This window comes from Podarcis raffonei, chromosome 8, assembly GCF_027172205.1.
Source record: "Podarcis raffonei isolate rPodRaf1 chromosome 8, rPodRaf1.pri, whole genome shotgun sequence".
Lineage (NCBI taxonomy): Eukaryota > Metazoa > Chordata > Lepidosauria > Squamata > Lacertidae > Podarcis > Podarcis raffonei.
Window position 1 is genome coordinate 72,488,205 of NC_070609.1, and position 23,101 is coordinate 72,511,305.

Here is a 23,101-nt window from a genome sequence, read left to right on the forward strand (position 1 = left end):
TTCAGAGCTGGATCGCCAACATGCCAAGATCTGCCCTTGACCTCAGCGAACCCGCATCCCTCACTTTGTTAAGTCCGGCAAGGTGCTATACCTCGGATAGCTCCATTGGCAAAACGCAAGACTCTTAATCTCAGGGTTGTGGGTTCGAATCTAGCAGAAGATTCCTGTATTGCAGGGGGTTGGACTAGATGACCCTCGTGGTCCCTTCCATCTCTTCCCAAATTCTATGAAAGCTAGCAGTGCTCCATTTATACAGCGTTCTCTGCTAAGAAGCAGTGATCTCAGTCTGAGATAATGGGGAAGAGAGTTTTTGGAAGGGGCTAGGTGGGAGGGAACGCGCAGAGAGACATTTCTGATTTAAATGCTCTTTGGCACAGAGAAAGATTCCACTTATCCAACAGTCTCCCCTTAATAGGAGTCTGAAAAGACCAGCCCCGGCAGCTCATTAGAACGTGATCCCTCCCTCTCTGGCTGGGTCTCACCTCCCTCCCTCCTTCAAGTTGATGGGAAACTCTCCCACAAAACTAGTATTTATTTGCCAAGCTACAACCAAGGAGGCTTTTGCCGGTCTGCCGCTGGCGGGAAAGGAACAGAGAGCAGACGGAAAGCGGTCGAGAGCAAAAAAAGAGAGAGGCCCAATTAGAGAGAGAACGAGGATTTGGACCCTGGTGTTTGGAGTTAACGGGATCAAGGTTGGGAAGTTTGTTTTCTTCCCTATGGAGCGGATTGCCAAATCATTCAACTACAAATTTCTGCGCCCAGAAAAAGTGAGATAGCTGACTTTGGGCACTTTGGATGCCTTTGAGAGCTTCTCAGTTCAATCGGTTTCAGCATCTGCAAACAGGATGGTTTCCCACTGGTAAGGATCAGACTTTTTTTTCTTGCTGAGTTCAAGGTGGACAGAGAGCAAAGGCTGAGTGGATGTTTTCCGTGTCAGGAGGCGAACTTCCCCAGCAAGCGGCAAAGATCAAAAAATCGTGAGGGTGCTCACCGCCCCCACGCTCAATCTGCTTTCAGTTCCTTGTGCGCATGGTTTTATTTTGCTATTTCTTCCTTTCACCTGCTGCTGACTTGAATCTAGAGGTCTGAAGACGTTTGGGTGAGGAAGGAGACTTAAATGTGAAATACTGGACAGGTGTCCGCTGAACTCCACCAGTCAGTCATATTCTGGGTTTCTCCCAAGCTGATGTTATCAAGGAGTAACTTCAAACCGTGAGTCGTTTTGGCTGTGCAAAACCATCTGTTCCAAAGGGGCATCGAATTTGCTCACCGTGATCATTCTCTGCCCACGAACGGACTGAGTTGGCAAGGCCAGGACTAAACTGCATTGCACGTTTGGTTTTTTAAGAGGCGAAAGGAAGCAAACCACGTTTCTCTCCGAAGACTCACAGGCATTTTGATTTTCCTCTCTGGAGAGTGTTCTCTCTCTCTCTCTCTCTCTCTCTCTCTCTCTCTCTCTCTCTCTCGTCTTTCCACTTGAAAGATGTCCGGCAAAGCCAAGATAAAATGTTGGACTTGGATAGTTTTGGCAGCCTTGGTGTGCCAAGAGTTTTCCCACATCCGAGTCGCGGTGGCCAAGAAAGAGAGAAAGAAGCCGAAAGAGCCTAATCAGTACACAGAGCCTTTCAACGGGACTCTTTCCAACAGCGAAGAACTCAACACGCACTCCAAGGTAGCTATCCAAATATATATGCCTGTTCTCACCTCCTCTTTTCAGTCAATCCTCAAGCATCAGGTGGGGTGTGTGTGTGGAATCTCTTTTTAAAAATATCTTTTTCATCCACGTGACAGCACAGTTGGATTCCCATTTTACAGATGGGGAAAACTGAGGATGACATAAAGTTAGGTGGCCAAGGCACAGAACCTAACCTAAACACAGGCAGGGTTAAGAAGAGATAATTTCATTTCCATGCCAATCAAGTTTGACAATAGCTCTGTTTGCTGAAGGTTGTTCTTTAAATGCATGAAAAATTCTCACTTTTTTTCCGGTGTGCACTTTCTGAAAAATTATGCATTTTGTATGCCTTCGCTACTTAAGGATAACACCGCTTTGTAGGTTTTTTTCCACCACAAAATGCCATTTTTTTAAAAAAATCGGAATTGGAAGAAGCACGCAACCCATTTTGTTAACTCTGTTCTGATCAGTTTGTGAATTAGGTCAGAGCTCAGTTTGCTTTAAAATGGGAAACAGATAAAACTCCCCTCTATCCCAATCCAGGAGGCAGCGATGGCTGCTGATTGAATTGCATGGCTTTAAAATAAGGCTGCCGGCTGTTGCTGTGACTCCAATGCCCATCATCCCCAACCAACATGGCCAATGGTCAGGGATGATGGGAACTGTAGTCTCAACAACAACCAGAGTGCAACAGGTTCCCCTGTCAGTGTTGAGGTCAGAGATATGGGTGCCTAACAGCTGTGTCCAGCTAAGTTCTACTCAGAACAGGCTCATTGAAATGAATGGACCTGGGTTAGTCATGTCCATTAACTTCAGTGGGTCTATTTTGAGTAGGTCTAGCTTTGGAGCCAACTCTACGGGAGCAAAGAGCACAGCCTCATTTTCCGAGGTGATTTTTGGATGTCAGGAGATGGTGTCCCCATCATACCCAGCTCATGGGCTTCCCAGAGATAATCCAATTTATAGGGATGGGTGAGCTTGTCGATTGTGATTTTGCCCATTTTTGTTTCTCCCGGGTTCTCATTTTTCCAATCTTTAGTTCAGTTGTTCACATTTTTCACATCCGTTCAGGATTATTACCATATTTTTCACTCTATAAGACGCACCAGACCATAAGACGCACCTAGTTTTTGGAGGAGGAAAACAAGAAAAAAAAAATTCTGAATCCCAGAAGCCAGAACAGCAAGAGGGATCGCTGCACAGTGAAAGCAGCAATCCCTCTTGCTGTTCTGGCTTCTGGGATAGCTGCGCAGCCTGCATTCGCTCCATAAGACGCACACACATTTCCCCTTACTTTTTAGGAGGGAAAAAGTGAGTCTTATAGAGCAAAAAATACGGTATCCCCTTAATCCTAATGGTTCTCTGCAATCAGGCAACTTGGCCCGATCCTACAATACTGTGCTTATATCCATCTTCTAATTCTGTAGGAGCAGAAAGCACTCTGAGTTGCATCTGCTGTTAGCCTTCCTTAGGTCTAACTCCAAGTACAGTTTAGTTAGCTCCAAAGCTTGTGTGATTCTCATCCAACGCACCTTGTTTTCAAGATGCATGCCCCTTCTCCAGGGATCTAAGTGGCTAGGCTGCCTTTGTGGCCTTTTCTCTCTCTTTTAAGTGTAGAGATGAAGCGAAATGTGGTTAAGGATTGGTAGGGAGGGAGGATCTAATGGAGGTTTAGAAAAGTGTGCAAAGACCAGAGAAATGAGAAACTCTCTCCCTTCTCCCCTCGGAGAAGCAGGTTGGCGGCAGGTTCAGGACAGGCAAAAAGCCTTTCGTGTGATTGCCGCAACACATAGTTGACCTGCGGAACTCACTGCCACAGGAGGCAGTGATTGCCACCAACTTGAATGGCTTTGAAAGAGGATTAGGGAAACTCCTGGGTGATAAGGCTATCAATGGCTACTAGCCATGAAGGCTACGGTTTACCTCCTCTGTCAGAAGCAGTATACCTCTGAAGTGTGGTTGGTGGGAATCACAAGAGGGGAGAATTGCTCTTGCGCTCAGGTCCTGCTTGCGTGCGTCCCATTGGGGCATCTGGTTGGCCACTGTGAGAACAGGATGCTGGGCTAGGTGGGCCACGGGCCTGATCCAGCACCGCTCTTCTTCATTAAGCTTGTGTGGTCATGCTCAGTCGCTTGGGCAAGAGAAGCCCCTTGTTTCTACCATGCCTTGGTCCAGTATACCCGAAGGAGCATCTCCACCCCCATCATTATGCCCGGACGCTGAGGTCCAGCGCCGAGGGCCTTCTGGTGGTTCCCTCACTGCAAGAAGCAAAGCTACAGGGAACCAGGCAGAGGGCCTTCTTGGTAGTGGCACCCGCCCTGTGGAACGCCCTCCCACCTGATGTCAAAGAGATAAACAACTACCTGACATTTAGAAGACATCTGAAAGCATCCCTGTTCAGGGAAGTTTTTAATGTGTGACATTTTAATGTATTTTTAATCTTTGTTGGAAGCCGCCCAGATGGGCGGGGTACAAATAATATATTATTATTATTATTATTATTATTATTATTATTATTATTAGTTTCCCAAAAGCATCTGTTGCAAAACAGGGATGTTGGGTTTGTTGGGCTCTCTTGCAATCCGTCATGTTTTCTCCCTTGTACTCCTACACAAGGTTTGCCTCTGCACCGTTTCAAGCTCACAACAACCTTGGGAGGTAGGCTAGGCTGAGAGGGAGAGAGGCATGCCGCAGGTCACCTAGTGAGCCTCATGGTTGGATTTGAACCTGGTCTGCATCTGACACTCTGACCCTTAACTCTGTCCTGTTTCCTGTTTACTGCTCTATTTGAGCAAAGGCAGGTAGCTGCTGTATAACGCCTTGGAATATTCGCCCTGTTTCGCTCAGTATTCCCTGCTTGGATCAGTGATGGTTGGTGCCCTTTGGGGCTGATGGGGCAGAAGCCAGGGAGCCCAACAGTAGGTGGCGCCAAAACCAATGGCAGGCAGAGTCAGGTCATTCTAGATTCATCCCTATCCTCCACCTTCCTGCTGAGTTCTACTAAGGAGGAGGAAGCTGGCAGCCAGAGCCTCCCTGTGCTCTGGATGGCCGTGAAAAGGCAGGCAGGTGGCAGCAGGCCGAGGGCACTCTGAAGTTGGTGGGGCAGTGCCCCATCTGCACCAAGGAACCAGCTTCTACTACAACTCCCATCCTCCTGGCTATCAGTTTAGCAACATCTGGAGGGCCAAAGTCTCCCCACATCTGGTCTATGTAGCCTGCCACCATCAGCTCCGACAGACTCTGGGCTGGGTGATACAGCGCTATATCACTGAAAACTGGTTTGAAGTCCATATCGTCATATTGGTTTCATAATTTCTGACCTGGCAATATATCGCAAATCGTGATGTGTGTGTATTATGCAGAAATCACAACGCAGGGAAAACTGTGAGGCCAGCCACTGCCTCTGCGTAGCGCCATCCTTGTTTCAGACATCATGATATAGATTGATGTATCGCGACGTTTATCTGGCGATTATCGCAATTTTGAAAACCTGCTATTGCAGAGCCCTACTCCAGGGTATTGAGCAGGGAAGGGTCTGTCTCCCTTCACTTGTTACTGGAGAGGCCAAGGATTGAACCTGGGACTTTCTGCTTAACTCAGTGGCTCGAGCACCTGCAGGTTCAATCCCCAACTGGCATTTTCAGGTAGGGCTGGGAGAGACTCCCTGCCTGAAACCCTGGGGAGCTGCTGCCTGTCCATGTAGACAACTGAGATGACAATGGAGTAGACAATTGAGTGAGATGGACCAATGCCCTGACTGTATAAGGCACCAAAAACAGGTTCTCTAACCGCTGGGCAGTGACACGGGTGGCGCTGTGGGTTAAACCACAGAGCCTAGGACTTGCCAGTCAGAAGGTCGGCGGTTCGAATCCCCACGACGGGGTGAGCTCCCGATGCTCGGTCCCTGCTCCTGCCAACCTAGCAGTTTGAAAGCACGTCAAAGTGCAAGTAGATAAATAGGTACCGCTTCGGCAGGAAGGTAAACGCCGTTTCCATGCGCTGCTCTGGTTCACCAGAAGCGGCTTAGTCATGCTGGCCACATGACCTGGAAGCTGTACGCCGGCTCCCTCGGCCAATAAAGCGAGATGAGCGCCGCAACCCCAGAGTCGGTCACGACTGGACCTAATGGTCAGGGGTCCCTTTACCTTTTTAACCGCTGGGCAACATTGCTTCAGGAGGAGCCTCTGCACCTTCTGTTGCCACTATTGCAACGGAAGCTGCAGCCTGACTTCACAGCACCCTGGAGCTGGCCACGCAGAGGCGTCTGCCACTCAACAGTGAGGGCTGTGGCCCCGGGAACCATCTAGGCTTGCCTTGCCTGCAGGCGGCGGGCGGCGCAATGGGTAATCTGTGGCGCCGAGGGGCGTAACCGCCAAGCTGCAACACTTAATACCCCTTATAGACGCTTTGTTCCTCTTCAGGCTTAAGAAATATATACACACACACTCATACGCACACACTGGGAAGTGTCATTCCCGTAATCTGTGGATGTCTGTGCAGGGGCTTAGCAGCCGGCAATTTAGCCCATTGTGGTTAATTAGCTAATAGGAGCTAATTACCTCTTGCGGGTGGGGAAAAGGAGAGAGATTTACCCTCCAGACAAGAGCTCAGAGACAATTGCTTCTCCTATATCTGGGCAATTAGGAGTGTGTGCCAATTAGTTGGGAAAGACTGTTGCTTGATGGCACGGCGAACGCGGCCCTTTATTTAGTCTGAATCCGCCGGTTCGTTTTTCTGGTTTTTGTCTGAGCTGTTGGGTTTCCTGGAAGGGAGCTTGTTTGTCAAGGAAGAGGCTCTGTGGTCGTGGGTGGGGGAGATGCGCTGGCTGGCCGCTCCGCAGGCCCAGGCACAATCTCTTTTTGGAAAGGTGGCCTGCCTTGTATCGAACGCTGGGTTTTGGCTGAGGTCTATGGGTGGGGACCCTAGAACTCTCAAGATCTTGTAGGATTCCATCAGCCCAAGCCAGCACAGCCAATGGAGCAGTGGTTGAACCGTATTTTTGTACTCCAGCTCTCCTCAGCCTCAGTCAACCTGGCCTCCGGCCCAAGGATGATGGGAGTTGGAGTCCCACCACATCTGCAGAGCATCGGGTTCCCTGGTGCCTGATGTAAGCAGGGAAGCCTTCCATTGCCTTGTCTCTGTGGGATCTGACCTGTGGTGGACCTTTTAACTCGCACATGGTCTCATGCTGCTGTTGAGTGATTATTGATCAGAAAGTGGTGGCCTCACCTTCATTTGAGGTTTTTAAGCAGAGGTTGATCTGTCGGGGATTCTTCAACTGTGATTCCTGCATTGCCGGGGGTTGCCCTAGATGACTCTCCCAGTCCCTTCCAACTCTACAATTCCATGATTTTATGATTCTACGTGAGTGGAAGTTTGTGTGTGTGTGATCCCAGAACGTATTGGCCTGAGGAAGTGCCCACATGACCTAGATCCATTATATTCAGTGGTCCAGGAGATCTTTCCAACATTGTAGGGCCTTCGCTTAATAGCTGAGCACATGCTTTGCATGCAGAAGGTCCCAGTTTGACCCTCAACATCTCCAAGTAGGGCTGGGAACATCCACCGCCTAATACCCAGGGGTGCTGCTGCCAGTTTACACAGTACAGAACTAGGTGGACTGAAGACTTTTGACTTCAGTAGACACCACTCCTCAAGATGGAACAATGGGCTGACTCTGCCTAAACCAGTTCCCTATGGTCCCATGTCCCAAGGGAAGGGCCAATTTCTCAATGGCAGAGCTCCTGCTCCTGGGGAACTGCTGCTGGTCAGATGGTGAACCTGTGGCCCTCCAGATATTGCTGGACTCAGCCACTGGCCAACCGTCTGGAATGATGGGAAGTTGTAGGGGTTTTTTTAAAGCATTTATTAATTTTCCAATAAAAACATCTAATTGACATATCAAATCAAATCCAATAAAAATAAAAAAAACTAAAATAAAAAAAGTCGAATTGTCTTCCAAATTGTAATAATTTTTGTTTTGGCTTCCCACGGTCTGAATTCTGAAGCGCTTTCAACATCATAGTCCTGCCTCTCATCATCATCAATGTTTTTCATAATTCCATATCCGATCTTTTCCTCCACGTTTTGACTCTGGTTCTGTGATCCTCATTCATGTCAGAAGACAGATACTTTTTTTTCCTATGGAGTGCAGATTTGTCCGTATATTGTACTTTTTCAGCTGTTTTTATTTTTTCATCGCACCGCTTCATTTAATTGCATCCAAATCCAGAGTTCTGTCCAGCTCTTTGAGAATTGTTATTTTGGCAGCTCCCAAATCGTTAATCTTTCCCGTCCAGGGGGAAGTTGTAGTTTAACCATGTTGTAAGACTCTAGCTCCCTTCAGCCTCGGCCAGCGATGATGGGAGTTGTAGTCCAACAACATCTGAAGGGTCAATCATTTCCGACACCTGGATCAGTTGACCAGCTGTGATGGTGGCCATGTAGCCTCCTTTACAGCGGAGACTCCTCTATTTGAAGGGTTGCCTGGCAGAAGTGTAGTTCAAAGATAAAGGATACTAATAAGAGACAGCCACCCAGATCCTGGATGGCCAAACTGAGCAGTCACACCCTTCACCTGCTCACAGCCCCCCCCCCACGACGGTTGCGTTCTCTGTTTAAAACTATAGCAGCGATTTCTAAATTTGCACCTATGTATATAAAAGAGTGTGTGCTGCGGACACAAATCTGCGTTCCTTTTCGTTGCTGCGTTCCCTCTTTCTCTGGCGATGCAACAGAGGTCGTCCAACTTGCACACCCAACTCTGCGATTCTCTGCACTTGGCCTCTCTCAGCCTCACTTTTCCTGGGCTGTAAAATGGGATTAAAAATGGATGGATTTCAGAAGGTTCTTGTGTGGACTGGAGAGAGCTGGAAGAGAGAGTGGGCTGTCAGCTCGTCCCCTTGTGGTAGTTCATGTGCTAGATGGAATTATATATATTTTTGAAAAGTCTGTTCGACAAATGCGTGGAAGGGTATGTTTGTATGCTAAGCTTCAGAAGAGCCCTGTTAGATTAGATCTGTTAGATGTTAACTTCCAATGGGCCCAGAGGCTTGAATCCTATCTACAAACAGCAAAATCATTCCCCAAGTGTCAGCCTTTTTACAGAGCCCAGGCCCTGCAGAATTCGCACACAAGACGGAGGCAGCAACAGATTAGTGGTTCGTGGAAGTTTATGTAAATTAAGTGGGGGAACAAACCCCAAAACAACCCAGTGAGGACTGAGCATGCCCAGAGGCCATGACTAATTGCCTAGTTGCTTGGAACCCTTAGCAGGAGCATTCCACGCTGCAAGACTTTGTTGCAGACTCCACTTTTAATTATCATGGTCAATAGCCTGCAACAGATCTATCCTTCATCTGTCTTTGAGCCATTGCTATTATCTCATGGCAGGGAATCACATTGTCAGTGCATTATAATTTGCACATTATGAACAGGATGCAACCTAAGACGTATCAGTATAAACATCAAAGAGAGAGGTCTGTGTAGAGATCAAGGTAGAGGGAGTGGGGAGCAGTGTCCCATTATTATTATTATTATTATTATTATTATTATTATTATTATTATGACTTTTCCCCGGACTGGGACTCTAGGCGGCTTACAAAAATTAAGGCAACACTGATAAAATACAGAAAACTAAAATCCAATAGCTAAGAAGTAATTAAACCATGACAGAATTAAAACAATATAAAAACCAATCTATTAAAATGCAGATGGCAAAAACAGCACAGCACTCTTAAAAGCCCTTTCCTTTAAAGCAGTCAGCTCCCCAAGGCCTGCTGGAATACAACAGTATTCACCTTCACTGGTGGAAGGACAACAAGGAGGGAGCCAGTCTAGCTTCTCTAGGGAGGGAGTTCCAAAGTCTGGGAGCCACCACTAAGAAGGCCCTCTCCTGCATCCCCATCGTACCTGCGAGGGTGGCAGCACCAAGAGAAGGCTCTTTCCCAAGGATCTCAGAGCTTGGGCAGGTTTGCAGGGGAGAATAAAAGTAAAGGTAAAGGGACCCCTGACCATTAGGTCCAGTCCTGGCCGACTGTGTGGTTGCGGTGCTCATCTCGCTTTATTGGCCAAGGGAGCCGGTGTACAGCTTCCGGGTCATGTGGCCAGCATGACTAAGCCGCTTCTGGCGAACCAGAGCAGCGCACGGAAACGCCGTTTACCTTCCCGCCGGAGCGGTGCCTATTTATCTACTTGCACTTTGACATGCTTTCGAACTGCTAGGTTGGCAGGAGCTGGGATGGAGCAATGGGAGCTCACCCCGTTGCGGGGATTCGAACCGCCGAGCTTCTGATCGGCAAGTCCTAGGCTCTGTGGTTTAAGCCACAGCACCACCTGCGTCCCATAGCCAGTTGTAACCACGAGGTTGTGGGCTTCCTATGACCAACCCCAGTCAAGCGTCTGGCTGCTGCTCTTTGGACCTTCTGAAGTTTCCGAGCACGTCTCCAAGGCAGCCCCTCTGTGCGCGGCAATCTGTTCAGTCTACTGGACCAGCCTCTGGTGCGGCCGTGGGTCCACCCCCCTGCTTTGGCTTCTTGTTCACCGCGGTGGCTCAGCCACCCCATCTCGGCTGCAGGCATCTCCCTTCAGCTGCCGGAGCCTGCCTTTGCCAAGACGAACAGAGCGCGGCTTACACGCTCATTCTCGGGATTGCTCATGCATGCCATAGTAATTAAATAATAATACCACAAGGACAGAACATTCATTTTAGCTGTCAGTCACGCCGGCTGGTGGTGGGGAAAGCAGGGAGCGCCCGGCCTGCCTCTCTCTGAGAGGGATTTGTAACTCAAGGAAGCCAGCGGCGGTGGCCAGGCCTGCGTGGCTTCTCTTTGCGGCTGGTGCGAGGCGGCTGCAGAAGAGAGCCGTCGGGACTGCTCTCTGGCACGAGGCTCTGTTTGCAGCCTTTCCCACGCTTGTGCGATCGCAGAGCGCAGCCCGAAAGCTCATCAGGAAAAGATATATTATTATTACAGTGGTACCTCAGGTTACATACGCTTCAGGTTACATACGCTTCAGGTTACAGACTCCGCTAACCCAGAAATAGTACCTCGGGTTAAGAACTTTGCTTCAGGATGAGAACAGAAATTGTGTTCCAGCGGCACAGCGGTAGCAAGAGGCCCCATTAGCTAAAGTGGTGCTTCAGGTTAAGAACAGTTTCAGGTTAAGAATGGACCTCCAGAACGAATTAAGTACGTAACCAGAGGTACCACTGTAATATAATGCATGCACAGTGTGGAGAAAGTGAACAGGGAAATCTTTTTTCCTCCCTCTCTCTCATAATGCGAGAACTCGTGGACAATCCATTGAAGCTGAATATTGAACGATTCAGGATAGATAAAACGTGATCGAGCCGCAGGGCTCCTCTTTATGTCCTGATGAGAGAGATGGACTTCGCAGCCATACTGCAATCTGCTGGCGAACATCTCCTGATTCAAAGATAGTCTATCATGGAAGGTGGGGAGGAGTATATTGTTGTTTGATGAACACAAGCCCAAAGTCCTCCAGTAGAAAAGCAGAGCCTGAAACATGGCTTTGAGCAGTGCCATTTTTCTAGAAAAAAGAGGTGCCATTGTTCTCTTATCATGGCAATGGCGCCCAGCTGAGAGGTGCCGGAATTGAGTTCCCGTGAGTTCCAGCCAGGAGTGCCAACTTGAATAAAATATTGGGGGGGGGAGGTAAGCCCCCACACTGCATAATCAATCACATGACGCAGTGCACGCACACCATTTTAATGGCAGTGCCCATCAACTTTGGGGGGATGGCCCCCTCGGCCCCTACGAGTTGGCTCCTATGGTTCAGGCTGAAAAAAAGTCCTGCCTTTGAGTGACGGTGGGGAGCCTCGGGTCTGGGGGTCAGATGTAGCCCTCTGGGGTTCTTATCTGGCTCCTGGATCTCTCCCCGGAGCACGTTCCTCACCAGCCCTGCTTTGCATCTTCCTTGAGTGTTTTTGCCTGGCTGGTTCATGCCTTTTTGCTTGCCTGGATGGAGGAGAGACAGGGCTGTGCCACTGTGTGTGGAAACTCTCCTACTGAACGAAGGTAAAATTTGCATTCTGGGCCCCACCCACATTCATCTCTTGGCCCCGCCCACCCTTGGCATGTGTCCCTGGGTAGGTTACCCAGAAGGGAATGTGGCATTCGGGCTGAAAAAACCCTGGTTTTGAGGATAGGCCTTTGGTGGGAGAGAAAATAGCGAACTTGAAATCTGAGAGGTCACGCGAGGCTCAGAGAAACCCAAGGATTTGTGGAAGAAGGGTGGGTGGGGAGCTCTGAGGAAGGAGACTCGCCCCCCTTTTAAAAAAGCAGTCCAGTATTGGATCAAGCCTGTTCAAGTGGGCACAGAATGCTATCGGGGGGTTAAAATGAAAAACTAGGGCAGGAACGGAACGGTGTGTCCAGGGAAACAATGCAGAGCTGGCCGTCGGGAAGCCTGAACATGGCAACATTTTCCCTGGAGCCTCTACCTGTGCCCTCTTGAATTTTTGTGGGTGCATTCGAGGCAGGAGAAGTTGCTCAAGAAGCATTCCTCCCGCGCGCACCCCCTCCCAAGAAGTTTGTTTCATCGGCAGCAATTTGGGATCCCGTAAAACACTTGATTCCTGATCCCGTTCTTGGGATGTCTGCTTGACCCGAGGGCGTGCTTGACAGATCTAACATTGACACTAATTACTCAATTACCATGGAATGCGTCAAGGCTCTGCTGGAAATGACTCAGGCAGCCCCTTCCCTTGGCTCGCAAGGCAGACAGCTGCTATTCCGCAAGCCCCCACCTGGGGCAAGAGAGGAGGGTGCTGAGTGAGCCAGGGCTCTCCAATGGGTAGCTCTTGGGCCTGATCTGGCCCCAGGGGTTGCTAGGACATATGTTATGTAGCTGTAAAAAAGGGGGGGGAGGGACCTGACACTTTCAACCAGTGGCGGCCGGTGCCTGCTGGGATTGGTAGGGTTCCCTCCTCCTCCTCCGTGCTGAGTTCTACACAGGCAACACTGAGGCTAAAGAGGAGGAAGCTGGCAGCCAGAGCTACCTTCCTGCCTGCTCTTCTCTTGGCCATAAGGAAACCATGCAAACTGCAGCATGACGACAACCTTACCTTTTTATGTATATAGGAAGATAATAGTAATAATAATAATAGGTGGTATCCAACTGAGTCTTATACAGAGTAAGCCAGTCTAACCTAATGTACAAGAGTTACTCATGCCCATTCCATTTATTTCAATGGATCTACTCTGAGTAGGGGGATGTGGGTGGCGCTGTGGGTTAAACCACTGAGCCTAGGACTTGCCGGTCAGAAGGTCGGCGGTTTGAATCCCCACGACGGAGTGAGCTCCCGTTGCTCGGTCTCTGCTCCTGCCAACCTAGCAGTTTGAAAGCACGCCAAAGTGCAAGTAGATAAATAGGTACCACTCCGGGGGGGAGGTAAACGGCGTTTCCGTGCGCTGCTCTGGTTCGCCATAAGAGACTTAGTCATGCTGGCCACATGACCTGGAAGCTGTGCGCCGGCTCCCTCGGCCAATAAAGCGAGATGAGCACCGCAACCCCAGAGTCGGTCATGACTGGACCTAATGGTCAGGAGTTCCTTTACCTTTACCTTTACTCTGAGTAGGACTAACACTGGATCTAACATAATAATAAATAAAGAAGATAAGGGACATGCAGCTGATAGAAAACTCCTAGAAAGGGATTTTCTGATTCAGCTTCTAAATAGTAAGCTGATACTGAACTGAGCCCTTTGCTGAGTGGCTGGGACCCTCAGAGGAACTCTCTAAGTTTTCCCAACCATCCGGTAATTCTGGTTTGGGTGTCTCTGATTTCCTGATTTCTTTTTTTCCTTTCTTTTTGCCAACACCCTAATCTGAGAGGGATCCACCCCCCCCATCCAAGCCCCCTCCCTTAGATAAATCCCGACGTGTGCCAATATGCATTCTTGTTTTCAAATTTTGATACATTCTTTCCAACATCCTCTCCCCACCCCCCCTGCTTTCATTAACAAGCCCCAGATTCCAAGAGGTGATTCATTAAAGCTCCTGAGCTGACAGTTCATTCATTGGAGGGGCTCGTGACTCCCGGGCTTGTCTTCTTCTTCTCCCTGTTGATGATGGAACTTTGGCAAGGGAAGGGCGTGCGAATTGGCTGGGGAGGCAGTCACTCCCAGATTCCATTTTTCACAGGCGATCGGTGGCAGTGGGCAGATGCTCTGCCACCAAACTACGGACCTTTTCTTACTAGGAACAGAGGAAGCTGACTTACACCATGACAGCTTTGCTCTTCCACAATTGGAGGCAGGAATGCTTCTGAAAACCAGTTGCTGGAAGACTCAGAAGTGTTCGGGTCCGCCCTGAGGGTTTCCATATATATAAACACATCATTCTCAACATTATAAAAAATACTTTTATATCTTCTACATTTTTTTTTGACTTCCATCAATCACATCTGAAAATTTTCTAATCTTTTCCACTTAATTTACATTTCTTACTTTCACTATTACTTTTAAATATCATAACTAATGTCTCTCTTCTTTATCTTCTTTGCAATATTTCATATACTCCTCCTTACAAAACTTCTTGTAGTCCTACTAGCATAATTTGTTGTTTACAGTTGCTCTTCAAATAGTTTGCATATTTATTCCAATCTTCTGTGAATCTCTGGTCCCACAGGTTTTGATCCTTCCTGTCATCCAATTCTGCGTAGTCCATTAACTTTGTCTGCCATTCTTCTTTCGTTGGTATTTCTTCTTGCTTCCATTTCTGGGCCAACAATACTCTTGCCGCTGTTGTTGCAGATAAAAACAATTTAATGTCCTGTCTATTAATGTCCTCACTTACCTGCCTGAGGGTTTCCTAGAGGCATCTGGTTGGCCACTGTGAGAACAGGATGCTGGAGTAGATGGGTGTTGGGCCTGATCCAGCAGGGCTCCTCTTATGTTCCTACGTAAGTCACATCATTGATCCTCCCAGCTTAATGTCATCTACAACAGCTGGTCTTCAGCTGGCCCAGACCCAAGGCCTGCCTCTGACACATGACCTGTAATAACATGGGACCCATTTTCACATTTCCACTTTTGATTTATACTTAACTAGTGGGGGTGATTTGATTTATACTTAACTAGGGATGCGGTGGTGGCGGTTCGAATGCCCGCGACGGGGTGAGCTCCTGTTGCTCGGTCCCTGCTCCTGCCAACCTAGCAGTTCAAAAGCACGTCAAAGTGCAAGTAGATAAATAGGTACCGCTCCGGCAGGAAGGTAAAGGGCGTTTCCGTCTGCTGCTCTGGTTCGCCAGAAGCAGCTTAGTCATGCTGGCCACATGACACGGAAGCTGTACGCCGGCTCCCTTGGCCAATAAAGTGAGATGAGCTCCGCAACCCCAGAGTCGGTCACTACTGGACCTAACGGTCAGGGGTCCCTTTACCTTTACCTAGCAGGGAATGCCCAGGAATTTGTAGAGAAACCAAGGCATACTGTGATTTATTTAAATGGGTAGTGTTGTTTGTGAGTTTTTGGTTGTGCTGGAAACTGGGCAAAGTTGCACCAAAGTCATATTTCACTCCACCATCTCGATTCAGAACGGCACTTGGCACCCAAATGTTGATGAAGAGCACTCCCCCCATCTCAGGAATCCTTGTGCCAAGCTTGGCGACGCTATCTTGAGAGGCGGCTGAACCAGTAGAGGACAAACGGACAATCCATTTTCCAAAACGTGCAGTAGATAATGCCTGATAATGTGCACTATTAAGCCTAAAATGGCAGTTCTCAGTGCAGTATGCCTTAGCATCACTACCAAATGAAAACAAATGATTTTTAAGCTTCATATTTGCCTGAAAGCAGAAAAGAAGCTATTGAAAACGAGTGATTTTTGCATGCTGGGGGAAGTCCAGTAAGCTGCAGAAGTAGAGTAGAAAGTGAACAGGGCGCCCCTGCTCCATAGAGATCTCCCTTACTAGAAGCACCAATATAGGAAGGTGGGGCATGTGACTGGCAAAAAATATGTACAGTCGTACCTCCACTTACGTATCCCTCTGGATATGTAAACTTTGGGATGTGAACACGGCAAACCCGGAAGTATTTTTCCAGGTTTCACCGCACTCGCATGCGCAGAAGCGCTCTACGTGCTGCGTGCATGCTCAGAAGCGGCCCTCCCATTGCAAATTCCTCAGGATGCGGCTGGACCTCCAGAACGGATCCCGTTCACAACTGGAGGTACCACTGTATCTTGTTAAATAAATGGCTCATGCTTTCCCTGCCATATTGCAGCACTCGTGGAGATGGATAGAGCAAGTGCCTCATCAGAAGAACGGATCCTAGCCCAGACACCACACATAGGGCTCCTTTGGTCTAGTCAGCCATAACTGGAATCCAACATGGCGTAGACCTGGAGCTCAGGTGTAGGTCCTGATTTGTTGGTTGAAGATCTATGATCTATACTGATTCCATTGGCTCATTGCTGGAGTCTTTCCCAGCCATACCTGTGGATACCAGGGGTGGCACCTGGGCCCCCTTCGCATGGTAGAGACCTGCCCCCCACCAAGCCGGGGTCCTTCTCAGAGAACAAAAATTGGGAGCATCAATTGGGAGGGAGCACCCTTGGCACCCAGAAGGTTCCATGTTCAATCCCTGGCATGTCCAGTTAAAAGGGATCAGATAGCAAGGAGAAGAGCCTGGAGTGGCGATGGGGGTCAAATCTGCCTAATTCACACTTTCTGAAACAATACACAACATGAAACACAGCTGCCCTGTGAAATCTGCACTTCTCCAAACATAGGAATGCACAAAAAGCATGTACAAAAGAATGTACATACTGAGGTAAAATTGCTTAGATGAGGAAAAATACACAACACACATTGTCTTAGGGCAGGCATGGCCAAACTTGGCCCTCCAGATGTTTTGGGACTACAATTCCCATCATCCCTGACCACTGGTCCTGTTAGCTAGGGATGATGGGAGTTGTAGTTGTAGTCCCAAAACATCTGGAGGGCCAAGTTTGGCCATGCCTGTCTTAGGGGAACTTGCTTTGTAATCAAAGGTTAGGCAAAACTGCATAGACAAATGTGTATATTGGGAGAAATTTGGACTAAAAAGCTGGTGAGTTTTTATTAGGATTAAAGAAATAAAATCTAACTTGGTGCAGAAATGTGGAGGAGTAAATTGGGGTGGGGGTTGGGGAAGGAAACTGAAAGTGACAGAGTCATAGAACTGTAGAGCTGGGAGGGACGTACAGTACAGTGGTACCTCGGGTTACATACGCTTCAGGTTACATACACTTCGGGTTACAGACTCTGCTAACCCAGAAATCGTGCTTCAGGTTAAGAACTTTGCTTCAGGATGAGAACAGAAATCGTGCTCCGGCGGCGCGGCACCAGCAGGAGACCCCATTAGCTAAAGTGGTGCTTCAGGTTAAGAACAGTTTCAGGTTAAGTACGGACCTCCAGAACGAATTAAGTACTTATCCCAAGGTACCACTGTATAGCCGAAAACTCCAACGAAGGAGAGTCCCCCACTTTCTGAGGGAGCCATTCCACTGCTAAATAGCTCCAGCCATCAGAAAGCTCTTCCTAATGCTTAGTTGGAATCTCCTTTCTTGTAATTTGAGTCCATTGATTTGGGTCCTACCATCTGGAGCTACTGGGGGGTGGAGGGGAGCTTGTTCCATCCTCCATGGGACAGCCCTTTAGATATTTGAAGGTGGCTATCAAATCTCCTCTCAGTCTCCTCTTTTCCAGGCTAAGCATACCCAGCTCCTTCAACCGTTCCTCATAAGGCTTGGTTTCCAGACCTTTTGTCATCTTGGCCACCCTCCTGTGAACACATCCCAGCTTGTCAAGATCCTTCTTAAACTGTGGTGTCCAGAATTGGACACAGTACTCCAGGTGTGGTCTGTCCAAGGCAGAATAGAGTGGCAAGACTATTACTTCCCTTGATCTGGATGTTGATCTGCTGATGCAGCCTAGAATAGACTTTTGCACTTCATTCACCTCTAGCTTGGAGAACTGCAACCTTTCAGAGCAGGCAGTATTAGTCTAGATGGAAAACTACCCTGACTTGGTATATAAGGCACCTGTCATGGATGCTGTAAGTTGCAACCTGCACTGCAGATCTTGCAGTGAATGGTTGGACTAGGTGACCAGAAAGTTCTCTTTATGATCATGTACTCGTAAGGGAACCAACAGAATTACCTGCCTTCATTGCTAGACACCCATTGCTTCCTTGCAGGGCTTAGGTGCTCTGGGCTTGTTGCTATCTTCCAATCAGAATGTCTGGCCTCAGTGAAATGGGATTTTTTTGTGCTTTAAACGACAAGTAAAGCATTTGAAAGCAGGAGCAGGAGGAAATGCTTCTCCGTGCAAACCTTCTAAGGGCAAAAATAAAATCTGCTTCTAATTTTAGTTAAAGTGGAAAATAAGTCTGGACAATAGCTCCTTGGTGTTAATAGCAGGGGTGGACAGAAAGTAGATCTACTGGATCTCAGTGGTATGATTTCTGACTCCCCATTATTTAGCAATATAAGCTACAACGAAGGGCTTCAGTTCTATGCACAAGTACTTGCCTAATCTAGGAGTGAGATGTATGTAACATTGAGCCTCGTTGTTCCCCAGCTGTAAAATGGGCCTTAATATTGAAGTATGAAGGCATAGCTTGCTGTTTCTTAAAACTGTGAGGTCTTTAAAATAATATATTTCCCATGGCTAAGGCTTCTGCTTTTGTTTTTTCTCAGCCTTAGCATTTATCCCCACCCCCAATTTTAAAAATATTTTTTCCTCCTCAAGCATACACGTGGCTCTTAATTTAGCTTTATTGAAAATGCAAGACAACCATTCTGAGATCTGAATTTCTGAACTGCAAAATTTGATTTTCAACTTTGGAAATCCTCATGGGGAAACTGAAGTATTTTTAGCCCCAAAGTCAACCCTCAATGCCAAATTTAGAGGGTGGGGGGTGGGGGTTCCTGGTATCAATAAAAATGGCTTTCTTTTCTGTTCCACTGAAGGAACCATTACTGACAGCTGAGCAACACTGTTGGATTATGTATCTATACATCTATATATGGGGTAATGTCAATTGAACAGTTAATGTGCAGAACAACAGGCCATTGTGAACATTCACAAGACTTTGTGGCGAATGTGCACATAATCTGTCCATGAATTCTGCAGATTTCCCAACTGATATATATAAAGCCTCCAACAGGCCTTGGGGAATGTGCATCTCTCGGCTATATACTCTTGTTATTATGCATAGCCTCCAACAGGTCTTGGGGAATGAGTGTATCTCGACTACATTTTTGTACATTCTCCAGCCAATAAGCACAATCTTCAACAGGTTTTGGGGAATGTGCACATTTCCCAAGACCCTGTGGGAAATTATGCGTATACTGCCAAGGAAATGTGCACAGTTTGCCCGTAGGAGACATATTATGTGCACGTTTTCCGTGAGGCCTGGTGAATGTGCACAATGGCCGGTTATTATGCACATGAACCACTCAATTTATATTACCTCCAACATATTCACATGCAAGCACACACACATATATAATTGGCTGTGGATAAAAGACTCACAGTGCCCTCAATCCTTCTTCTTCTTTCCTTAGATGCTAGAGTCCCCAGACCCTCGCATCACTGACCCGCGTCGGACGTGGATTTCATTTGTACATCGTCCTGATGACGGCAGCAACTCCAAAAAGAAATGCAAAGGCAGAGATAAGAAATTAGTAGGTTATTCTCGGAAGCACTTTTAGCTGTCCATTACATCCATTGTGATAATAAACCCTTCCCTCTGGTTCTGAAGTTCAGGGTGGGAGTGCCGTTAATCTGTGCAGTCAAAATGGCACCATCCATCTATGAGAGGGTGGGGTCAGTTTGGGGAAACTCCAAGGTTTGCAGAAGTAGAAAAGCATTTTTTGGGGGGCTGTGGGAGGATTGCAGTTTTATGCATGTCTATTCAGAAGTAGTCCAATGAGGAATACTCCTCCCTGGATAAATGCAGGGCCGGATTTAGGTTTGATGAGGCCCTGAGCTACTAAAGGTAATGGGGCCCTTTATATGTCCAGCTGTCCTTTGTCAACAACAAATTGTCGCTGTTTTTTGTGTCAAATATATGCTATATGGTAATTTATGGACCTAATAGGTACCTAAAGCCATTTGCACATAACAAAGTATGTATTTTACCAAAGTAATTGTTGAACTGAAATACGATTAAGAAGAAGTATATTAATAGTGAAATAATTATTAAGCTCTAACTTAAAATGATTGGGGGCCCATTACTTACATCATAGGAGCCTACACGACACAAAACACTGTTGCTGTACGTAGGTTTTATTTTATTTGTTTTTTATCTTATATTTTGGAAATGTACATCCAGTTTTTCCCCCCTTTAATTTTTATGGGGGGACCCCAAGAGAGTGGGGCCCTAAGCTATAGCTTGTCTAGCTTATACGTAAATCCAGCACTGGTTAAATGTGTATAGGATTGCAACCTAGGTGTGTGTGTGTGTGTGTGTTTGGGGTGGGGGGCAGAAAACATTTTGCCACTCACATTCGTTTTGTGAGTCACCGACCCCCAGTTCCGTCTTCTGCCTCCCCAGTTGAAAGATCTTGAGCCCTAGGGCTGCAAAGATCAGAAGAGGAGCCCTGCAGCTTATATCGGGCCCGTGGATGTAGCCAGAATTTATGTTGTGTGGTTTTTTTGGGGGGGGGGGATACCCACCTATCACCATCGTCTTTCTGGCTCTGTCTAGCTGATTCGGAACAAAACATCTCAACAACAGTTTTAAAAAAAATTCTTTCTTTTGACCCCATGTGCTCAGAAAAACCTGTCATTTCGATTTCAGATATTCTGATTATTTCTACTTTCAGTTAAGTATTTTTATCTATTTACTGGGTTGGGCAGCTGCTCCTCTGCCTCCCTGGCTACACCCATGACCAGGCCTAAGGATTACTGACTCCAGCATTCTGTTCTCACAATGGCCAGTGAGCAGGACCTGAGTGCGACAGCAACTCTCCTCTCTTGCAGTTCCCAGAAACTGGTATGCAAAAGTTTATTGCCTCTGATAGTGGAGGCAGAACAGAGCCACCATAGCTAGCAGCCTTCTCCTCCTCTAGCATGTGATTTGCTTTCGGATTATTCTCAGCTTGGTGTCTGCAATTGGGGGTCTTTATCCTAGGAACAGAAGAAGAGTCTTCTGGATCAGGGCCCATGTTGTCCAACGTCCTCACAGTGGCGAACCAGGTGCCTGTGGTAAACCAGCAAGCTGGACCTGAGCACATGAGCATTACTCTGACCAAGTGTAGCCATCATGGCTAGTAGATGTTGATAGCCTTGTCCTCCAGGTCTACCAAATCATCTGCCAAAGATCCTGAAGAGCAAATGGCAACGATTTGATGTTGGGCTGAGTCAACTGGGGTAAACCTTTGCCCCTTCGGATCCTGCCGAACTACAACTGCCGTCATCCACCCTGACCATTGGCCACCCTTACTAGGGCTGATGCGAGTTGTAGTCCAGCAACATCTTTTTTAAAAAAAATAATTTTTATTGAATGATTTTATGTTACAATAAACATTACAACCATACTACCACTAAACATAATTGAGAAATAAAAATTACATACATCAATATTTAGTTTGTTATTTGTTATTTACCGTCTTATTTCCTCCCAAACATTCCATACAAAACACACATATGTACAGAAACACACACAAAAATGATAATAATGAAAGTAAATATTTCCCCCCTTTTATCTTACAAAATCTTTTCTTCTTATTTCCTCCCAAACATTCTATACAACACACACATATGTACAGAAACACACACAAAAATGATAATAATGAAAGTAAATATTTCCCCCCTTTTATCTTACAAAATCTTTTCTTCAATTTTGACTTCCTGTCAAGTCCCTTCGCATATGTTTTATCTTACAATCGAATGTACAGTACACAAAACAATAAACCTTTCTACATAAATTTCCCAATACATTCCGAAAACTTAATAAATCCTTAATTATTATCCAGCAACATCTGTTGAGCAGAAAGTTCCCCACCCCTGGATGGCCTTTGTGGCCTGACCCAGCATCTGACAGCTTTGCTTGTGGACTTGTCAAAAAAGGCAGCACCACAGATCAAGTCTAACTGTGTCGCTTCGTTCCTTAAAACTGACTGTCAGGGCAAATTGTATTTTAATTGTTGGGTTGTATTCTCTCCCCCACCCCACCCCCAGTTTGTATTATTCTGTATTTTGTAAATGTTGTGAGTTTTGCCTTGAAACCCAACTTGGGAGAAAGGTGGGGTATAGAATCTATGAAATGAAGGAGTCAAATAAAGTAAACCAGGCTAGCGTGTTTATCACTAACGAGGTTTCTGAATCTCCTCCCTCTCCCCAAACACCCTTCTTTCTTTCAGCGTGGGCTTGTTGGACCTCCAGGACCCCCAGGCCCTCCAGGACCCCCGGGGGCTCCAGGGGCAGAAGTCACCCAGGAAGTCTTGCTGCAGGAGTTCAAGAAGATGTTAAAAGGTACGTGGGTTCAAGAGAGGCCGGCCTCCTTCCAAGCTCAGGCGGCAGCATCTTCCTCTCTCCTTTTTTTCAAGCCCTCATTTATTTTTTTTACTATGTCTCTGTTGTTGTTGTTGTTTAGTCGTTTAGTCGTGTCCGACTCTTCGTGACCCCATGGACCAGAGCACGCCAGGCACTCCTCTCTTCCACTGCCTCCCGCAGTTTGGTCAAACTCATGCTGGTAGCTTTGAGAACACTGCCCAACCATCTCATCCTCTGTCGTCCACTTCTCCTTGTGCCCTCCATCTTTCCCAACATCAGGGTCTTTTCCAGGGAGTCTTCTCTTCTCATGAGGTGGCCAAAGTATTGGAGCCTCAGCTTCAGGATCTGTGCTTCCAGTGAGCACTCAGGGCTGATTTCCTTCAGAATGGATGCGTTTGATCTTCTTGCAGTCCATGGGACTCTCAAGAGTCTCCTCCAGCACCATAATTCAAAAGCATCAATTCTTCGGCGATCAGCCTTCTTGATCGTCCAGCTCTCACTTCCACACATCACTACTGGGAAAACCATAGCTTGAACTATACGGACCTTTGTCGGCAAGGTGACTTTTTAAGATGCTGTCTAGGTCATTGCTTTTCTCCCAAGAAACAGGCGTCTTTTAATTTCATGACGTCACCATCTGCAATGATCATGGAACCCAAGAAAGTAAAATATCTCACTGCCTCCATTTCTTCCCCTTCTATTTGCTGGGAGGTGATGGGACCAGTGGTCATGATCCTAGTTTTTTTGATGTTGAGCTTCAGACCATATTATGCGTTCTCCTCTTTTGCCTTCATTAGCACCATACATTTAAGCCTCATCTGAAGCATGTTCAGAACATCAGAAGAGGCTCCCTGCTGGGATCAGGCCAATGGGTCTATCTGGATCACTGCTTCTCAAACGCCAGCTGTTTTGGGACTACA

General features: G+C 47.2%; 1 protein-coding gene across 2 annotated transcripts in view; it reads left to right on the forward strand.

The window, feature by feature from the left end:
• The first annotated feature begins 427 nt into the window (after positions 1-427).
• The window catches only part of C1QTNF12 (C1q and TNF related 12), a 36,936-nt gene continuing 14,262 nt past the window's right edge, over positions 428-23,101 (forward strand). The window contains exons 1-4 of one of the 2 annotated variants that reach the window (XM_053400784.1): positions 428-1,441; positions 1,477-1,672; positions 19,247-19,366; positions 22,049-22,160. In XM_053400784.1, coding sequence (XP_053256759.1) covers positions 1,484-1,672; positions 19,247-19,366; positions 22,049-22,160 — 421 coding nt within the window. In that variant the 5' untranslated portion in view covers positions 428-1,441; positions 1,477-1,483. The remainder of the gene's footprint in view (positions 1,442-1,476; positions 1,673-19,246; positions 19,367-22,048; positions 22,161-23,101) is intronic. The other variant, XM_053400785.1, reaches the window with a different exon arrangement.